The 8,201-nt window shown below is 36.5% G+C and overlaps 1 protein-coding gene across 1 annotated transcript; it reads right to left on the bottom strand.

Moving 5' to 3' along the window:
- Window positions 1-1,706: 1,706 nt before the first annotated feature.
- Window positions 1,707-3,727, bottom strand: LOC105051233 (uncharacterized). Its single transcript, XM_010931567.4, is given in 2 exon segments — window positions 1,707-2,818; window positions 2,821-3,727. Coding segments are annotated over 2 exon segments (1,494 nt in total). The 5' UTR covers window positions 3,572-3,727; the 3' UTR covers window positions 1,707-2,075.
- Between the last annotated feature and the right edge of the window lie 4,474 nt (window positions 3,728-8,201).

Genomic DNA, 8,201 nt, shown 5'->3' with positions numbered 1-8,201 from the left:
CCAAATCATTGGCCATCACTAATCTTTTGGTGAAGCAATCTACCAAATTACCAATTGTCCTAGTTTGATCAATATCTCTAAATATTTTGATAGAATATTCCTAGTGGCTTTGAATCATTCGTCTTCTAAGTTTATGAACCATAATATGGTTAACTTGATGCATTGAGAATGATAGAACTGGCCGTTTAAACAAGAGGAGATTTATTTTTTTTAACATATAAGCCATTTCACCTCACAGTTGGTATTGTCTTTGGCATGGTCGACTGCTCCTCTATTGAATAAACTCATTATGGTCCCCTTGATTAACAACCGGTACTCATCTAGAAGTAGAAATAGTCTCCCATTACTTTTCTTCCATAAACATCCTATATCTTATGAAGGATTTAAGTGTTTGTTGGTATCATACTAAGTTGTGTGACATAGACCATTACACATGGTTATTCGGTAAGATGATACCTATATGAACTATAAAGATTAGCCCATATAATAATATAACATCCTATGCTATAATATATCAAAGCAATATGCTAGTACAAAGGAACATATATCAGATTTGGTCAATTTGGAATGACTACTCTACACCCTACCAAAAGGCAGTCCTCTCAATTGTGAGGTTCAATCATTTTTCATCCTCTGAAAGCTTCCTTGATCTGTCCTGAGCTTCTTGTGGTTGAAATTCTTTGAGAAGAGTACTGCATATGTTTAGAGCCCGATCATAAACAACTACTTTGCATCCTAAATATTACATAAGGTGCTGAAATCTATTTTGAAGGGTTAAAAGAATCCAGGTGAACATAGAGAATATATTTAGCTTTTACACTGTTAAAAAAGGATGCCCCAAATATATGCTATTGTGCCTTTATGGTACTTTTTGGTAGTACCAAGATTTTGGGCATGTGCACACATCTTGGTCTTATATGGCATGGCATGCCATACAATGTCAGCCGCTTACATAGCTATGACACATGATATACTGATCAAAGAATTCAAGTAGTGTCATTCTAGCCCTGAATAGAAGAAAGATAAACTCTAATAACATGGAGACTGAAGTCACTAGATAATTGTTCCCTTAGGATACCTCATAATCATAGCATGCATTCTGATGTACAATCAATCTAATCAGGTTTACTAGCATCTCTATTTATTCTACATACAACATAGGAAAGCATATGATCTCTTTGACTCTGCTAAGCACATTTAAGATATAATTATTTGGGAGAAGTGTTAATTGAGAATCCCCAGGACATTTTTCTTAAGTTTGAGATGACCACAAAAGTCTGCCCTCAAAATGGCCAAACCAATCTAGCTTCTTAGTTCTTTCATATAATGACCACAAGACCAATTTAGAAAAGACAAAAATTCTCAAAAATTCCATGTCCTGAAATTATCGGCTTCACCTGAATACTGTGTAAGAAAATTTCAAAGTAGAAATCTCCTATACCTGTTAAATAATTGTATCAGTTGCAAGAGTTAACTTGTATGCTGCATAAAAGAAAAGAATTACTCTATGCTCAGTTGCTTACCATATAAATGTTTGTCGAACTAGTCCATTATCAAACCATCAAAAAGAACTCCTCAACTCATTTTAGTCCATCAACCATTTTCAGCAATAAGCATACATTCATTGCCTAACTAAAATTCCTTGCTCCTTGGTGATATGGAACTAACACTGCATGAAGTTCTACACTAGGCTACAATCCCATGAATTGAATAAGTACAGCATGCTTTTTTCAATTGAAACAATATACAGTAACAAGATACAATAGTCTCTCTAATCCAAACCCACATGGGCAACAACTTAAAAGAGGAAGAACCAATAGTTGTTCCCACCTGCTTTTGATACAAGTGCATACAGCAATCCATCTCCCGGCAGCTATAATTGTTTGCGATACACCAGGGGAAGTGCTTTACATCATAAATTAACAATGATATATGTGTGAAGAGTGTAACATGACTATCAACAAAGCCAAAAGAACAACAGGTGATATCCCTTATTTAACCAGAGAAAAGATAAATTACAGCCGTTCTTGGGCTTAGGTGATGTACCTATCATTATTGGCAGCTGATTGTTTTTCTCAATCAATCTTGATTGCTTTCCGGGACACCCATTCCTTGGCAGGTTCCGACACCTTGCTTTCCTCCACAATAACATGACTCAACCGGCAGGCATTCAGAATAAGAATCTCAATGACATCAATACCAATTTGCGGGCACCGGGTGATGTCAATGACTTCTAGCCGTCGAGCGCAGTATTTAAGAATGGAAAGCACTGAAGCACCCGTCAGAGCCCTGCAACCTCTTATTCTGATGTCAACCAGGTTCTGGCACGACGCCAGCATTGAACCTACCTCCTTATCCATCAACATCTCGTTATACGACAAATCCAGCCTCCGGAGCTGCGGCAGGCTCTGGCCAAGGAAGGTGAGAAGGCCAGGCTCTCTTTCGACGACATCGCAGTTGACCAGGGCCAGTTCCTCCATGGCTGCACCAACTGGAGCCCGGGCGATGGAGCGGAGACCATCTCCAGTGACAAGGCAGCAGCTCTGCAAGCGGAGGGCCGCAAGGCCAGAGCCGAGCTGGTTGTCAGCTGCGATGGCGAAGAGGTGGTCATTGTGGAGGTCGAGGGGAAGGCGGAGGTCGAGGGTGCGGAGGGCAGCCCCGCGGCGGTCGATGAAGTGGCGGAGCGCGTCGCGGCTGCCACCATCGTAGAGGAGCAGAGAGGAGAGGAACTGGCAATGATCGGCGGCGCGGCGGAGGACCCTGTCGGCGATGGTGCGGCAGGTGCGGAGCTCGAGGCCGAGGAGGCCGTGGAGGCAGAGGGGAAGAAGGGGGATGAGGGGCCGTCGCCGGTTCCCTCGCAGGCCCGCAGCTGAAGCCAGCGGAGGTTGGCGCACCGGCGCCACAGCCACGACAGGCCGCGGTCGGCCGCACGGATTCCGGATAAGGACAGAGTCTCCAGAGGCAGCGCCGCATGAATCCGGTCACCCTCATCCTCTTCATCATCATCATCAGCAGCAGCAGCAGCAGGATGATAATATGGCTGCTTGTGGCGTGTTTGGACGAGGGAGAAGGATCTGAGAGAGGGGAAGGAGACGAGCCAACGGAAAGAGAGGGGGAGGAGGGAGGTAAGTTGGAGGCTGGTGAGGCGAGTGAAGGAAGAGGCAGAGAAGACGAGGGCAGAAGGGGAGACGGTGGAATCGGGGAAGAAGCGGAGGTGGTAAAGGCGGTGGGAACAATCGGAGGCGGCGACAGTGAGGAGGAGGGTATCGGAGGAGGACAGGGATTCAGAAGGATGAGAAGGCAGATGGTCATCGGTGACGAAGGTGCCGCAGCGAATGGTTAGGTTGGAGAGGAAAGGGTAGTGGGAGAGGATGGACGAGAGAGAAGGTGTGGCAGTAGAAGAAGTACAAGAATTGGTGGGAGAAGAAGGGATGCGGATGGAGAGCGAGGTGGTAGAGGAGCGGAGGAGGACGAGCCAGCGCTTGGAGACGAGAGAGACGGATGGGGCAGAAGAGGGAGGGAGGCGTTGGAAAATCTCTTGGAGGAGCTCATCGCAGAGGATAATATCCATTACTGTCTCTGTGTTAGTCTTCCCTCCTCTTCTCGCCACCACACCGTCTTCTTGTGCTTCCTCTCTCTTTTTTTTTTTGATTCCAAAAGGGGACAGAAGACGGCGACGGATTCGCGAATTGGAGTGGATGAAGAAAGAGACATGAAAACGGCGGCCCCAATCTTCTTTTCTTGCCTCTGGACTTTTCTCTTGCCGCCCGGTCTTGACCGCATGTTTTTAAACTAAAAAATTTTTTAGATACACCAATAATTTGACTGGAGGGTAGGTCGTTGACGTCAACAAAGCGGTTTCCTTGTTTTCTCTCCCCGTTGCTTTAGCGGGATGATCCGGCCAGCTAACCAGATTATAATACTGTTCCTTAACAGTACGTTGTGGGCTCCTGGGTTCGGGTTGCATCCTTCGCGTGCACAAATGTTTCACCTTTTTTTTTTTTTTTTTTCGCGTGCGATGTTGACCATTGGATTGCTCAATGACACCTGTGCGCACATAAAAGAGAGAATTTGGAGTGCATTGAGATCTGTTACACCCGTATGATATATGATCTAATTATTGATATTGTGAGAGAAGATAATCATTCTTTCTAATAAAAGATATATTATCTATCTAGATTCATTTTTATATTCGTATTCATCCATTCAGATATAAATAGTAATTTGAACATCTAATTAAGATCTATATATGTATCTATATCCATCAAAAAGAAAAGGATATAATACAGATGGATAACTATTCAATCATTATCTAAATATTTGATATTTATAGTTCTATTTAATTTTATTTATCATTCATAATTTTTAAGAAAAATAAATGATCATAATAATATATTGTTAGCTTGATTTATGTTCTATTTAGTAATTTGTATGACTCTATGGTTATAAAGTTTAATTATCCAACTTATATCTATATTTATATCATATTTCGATATTTAATTTATATCTATATTCATTTAAAATAAATATGGATATAAATTTTTGTATCTGACTAACATCTATATTCATACTTGTACTCATCAAATAAAATGAATATGTACGCAAATATATCAGTATCTAACTCATATTCAATTTGGTTTCAAACCCTAGGACCCAACCATTCAATTTTGAACTCAAACTACAAGAATTTAACCATAATTAAATTGGTTGAAGTTGGCTGTCAAATTATTTTAAAAGGTTCAGAAAATAATCAAATTTAATTATTTTAACTATAATCAAATTGGTTGAACTCAAACTAGCTGTGACACAGAATGCAAGCTTGAATTTATTTAAAAAGTTTTCATGTATGGAAGAAAATATGAGAAAATTTATCCATCTTTTACACAACTTCCTAAAATAATTATAATTTCAATTTTTTTGTGCACTGTTTTTCTAATATAACTCTAAGTTTAAAATTCTTTTGTACATGAAAGAAATCATGAGCAAAATTTCTTTTTAACGACTTCCCAAATATATTATGAAGAGTCATACTAAAATTTGTGCTTGTGAAGCAAAAATATGAGGACTGAAATATTTTTTTTTAATCAACTTCAAAATGAAATATTTTCTAATGACTTTTTAAATAAAAATAGTGAATTCTTTTTTTGCAAAGAATTTTACTTCTTTTACGCAACTTGCTAAAATTGTTATGAAGACTTCCGCTAAAATTCAAACTTATCTTTACTGTTCCTAGAATTATTTTTAATGAGAATAAAATATTTGAGTATATATTTGATACTAACGAGTTAAGTTTTTGAAAAGAGATTTCAAGAAGCTAAAGCTATATTTCAAAGAATCCCAAGGTTTCTATCTTGAAAATCTAAAGAAGCAAGGTTAAAAGAGGCCAAACTATAAAAATTTAAGAAAAGAAGGTCTAGAGTTGACTCCATATATTGAAGTGCTGACTCTGGCATGCTATCATTCGGTGGCATAGGCCTCGAGTCTACTCTCTCAAGAAAGACAGAGAATTAATTTTCTAAGATCAGTCCTTGAGTCGACTTCTAAAAAGTTTGAGTTGACTCGAAGTTAGCTCAAGTCGATTTCTAATTTACTCCGGTTAACTCTATTATATCTGATAGACTTCAATGGCTAGTTTTTCAAAAATTATAATTTTCCACAAGCCCTTTAATGGCTAGTTTTTACTTTCTGATGGCTAAAAATCTATTTTTGGACGTTATAATAAGGATATGTGGGTGCCAAACGTATTTATGAAGTAAGAGAACAAAAAAAAGCAAAAAAACAAGAGAGAAGTGCATCGAACACTAAGAGAAAGAAAAAGAAAGGTCAAAAAGTTTAGTTTAAGTATTTAGTGAGCATTCAAGAAAAAAAATCAAATTTCAACTATCTGCTTCTTGAACATTCAAGTGATTTTTAAGAGAAAGAAGAGCGCATTAATTGCAAAGTTCTCATTTTTTCAGATTGAGCTACATCAACTTTTCATTTACTCTCCAAGGAGCTTTCCCTTTTCATCCTATATTTAAATTTTTCAATTGTAACAAGTTTCAATTGAGATTAAAACTTGGGGGATAGATTCATCTAAGCTTTAAATTAGATTTTATATAAGCTTAGGAGAGACTTAAGAAAAGATTTTAGTTGGTGTGCTTAAAAAAAATCAGTTGGATTTAATTGTGATCCTAGCAAAATAACTGGATTGTAATCTTAGTGATTATAGTTGAAATTCCTAACGAGTTGCTTGAAAAATGGATGTAGATGTTAAGCTTGACACGAACCACTATAAAACTTTATCTTTATGTGTGATTTTGTTGCTTCTGCTATACTCTATTTACTTTTATATATTTACTCATTTCATTCATTACTTTCACTGCATTTTACATAACTTAGTTCAATTGAATACATATCTATTTTTAAGCTTTAAAAAAATTTTAAAAAATCTAATTCATCTTTCTCTTGGATTGTCTCACTGGACAACAAGTGGTATTAGAGCTTTGGTGCTCTTTTGCTCGTTGATCTAGTAATTTAGAGTAAAAGATCTTATGATAGCCCGAATAGATGAATCCCTTGTTGAATGGCAATTTACAAATAGATCCTGTTTTTTTAATGGTAGTAACTACATATATTGAAAGGCACGCATATACATATTCATACAAGCACTAGATTATGAACTTTGAAGTGTCATAATAAATGACCCACATACACCCACCATCATGGTAGATAGCATTTTCACTTCTAAACCTAAAAAGTATTGGGATGACCTTGATAAAAAAATAGTTTAGCTGAATGCTAAAGTCATGAATATACTTTATTACCCTCTTAGTGCTAATGAATTTAACAAGATTTTTATCTATACTTCTGCTAAAGAAATATGGGATAGACTTGACGTTACCCATGAGAATACCAATCAAGTTAAGAAATCCAAGATTAACATATTGGTTCATAAGTATGAACTTTTTAAAATAAAACAAAATGAATCTATAACTGAAATATTTACTCATTTTACTGATATCATTAATGACCTTAAAAGTTTAGAAAGATCTTATATTAACAGTGAGCTTGTCCAAAAATTCTTAGGTCACTTTCTTGAGCTTGGAAGGCTAAGATGACAGCAATTAAGGAAGCTAAAGATCTCAACTCCTTATCTCTAAAAGAACTTCTTAGTTCTCTTATGCCTCATGAGTTAACTATGAAGTAGAACATTGAAGAAGAGACTAAGAAGAGGAAGACTATTGCTCTCAAATCTATTGCCAAGGAGATTGATGAAAGTAAAGATTTGAAAAAGATGAAGATAAGAATATGACTCTTACAATAAAAAATTTCAGGAGATTCATGAGAAAAAAGAGATAGGACTTTAAGAGAAAGTCCTTCTCCATGGGTGAGTTAAGCAAAGAAAGAGAAGGATAAACATAAAGAGCCACTTATGTGCTATGAATGTAAGAAGTTGGAATATTTCAAGATTGACCGTCCCCTACTCAAGAAATCTTCCAAGAAGATGAAGAAAAAGGCAATGATGGCTTCTTAAAGTGATAGTGAGTATTCAAGTTCATACGAGAAAGCTCAAGAAGTCGTAAATGTATGCCTTATGGCACGAGAGGAAGATATAACAATTGAAACCAAACTTAACTTTACTTTTGATGAATTGCAAGAAGTTTTTTGTGACTTAATTGATGAATTTAAAAAGCTTAGTTTGAAAAATAAAGATCTTAAAACTTCAAATCATGCTTTGATCAAGAGAAAAAAACTTTTAAAAGAAAAAAAATCTTAAAGAAAATCAGGATTTAAAAAAAGATGTTGAAAAATTTAAGCCTATTATTGCAAAATTTATCTATAGCTCAAAAAATTACAAATATTATGGAGCAACCAAAGAGCTATTTTCAATAAGACAGGACTTGGACTTAAACCTCAAAAGGAATAGAAAATTTTGAAAAATCTTTTTATTCAACAATCATCTAGTGTTTCTCAAAATATCACCTATTTTTGTTGTGGCAAAAATGGTTATAAATATAACCTAGTGATTTTAAAAAACTAAATATGGATAAAAAGTTAGAAAGATTTAGATTCGAAAAGGAACCATAGCAACTAACCCTAAAAAACTCAAGTTAGCTTGGGTACCTAAAGTCAACATTTAATTTTTTTTTGTTGGTGTGTCTTATGACCAAGAAAAAGAAAAAAGATGATATCTTGATAGTGATTGATCAAGGAACATG

This window comes from Elaeis guineensis, chromosome 9 (genome assembly GCF_000442705.2).
Source record: "Elaeis guineensis isolate ETL-2024a chromosome 9, EG11, whole genome shotgun sequence".
Lineage (NCBI taxonomy): Eukaryota > Viridiplantae > Streptophyta > Magnoliopsida > Arecales > Arecaceae > Elaeis > Elaeis guineensis.
The sequence above is the reverse complement of the archived record's forward strand: the minus strand, read 5'-3'. Positions and strand labels throughout refer to the sequence as shown.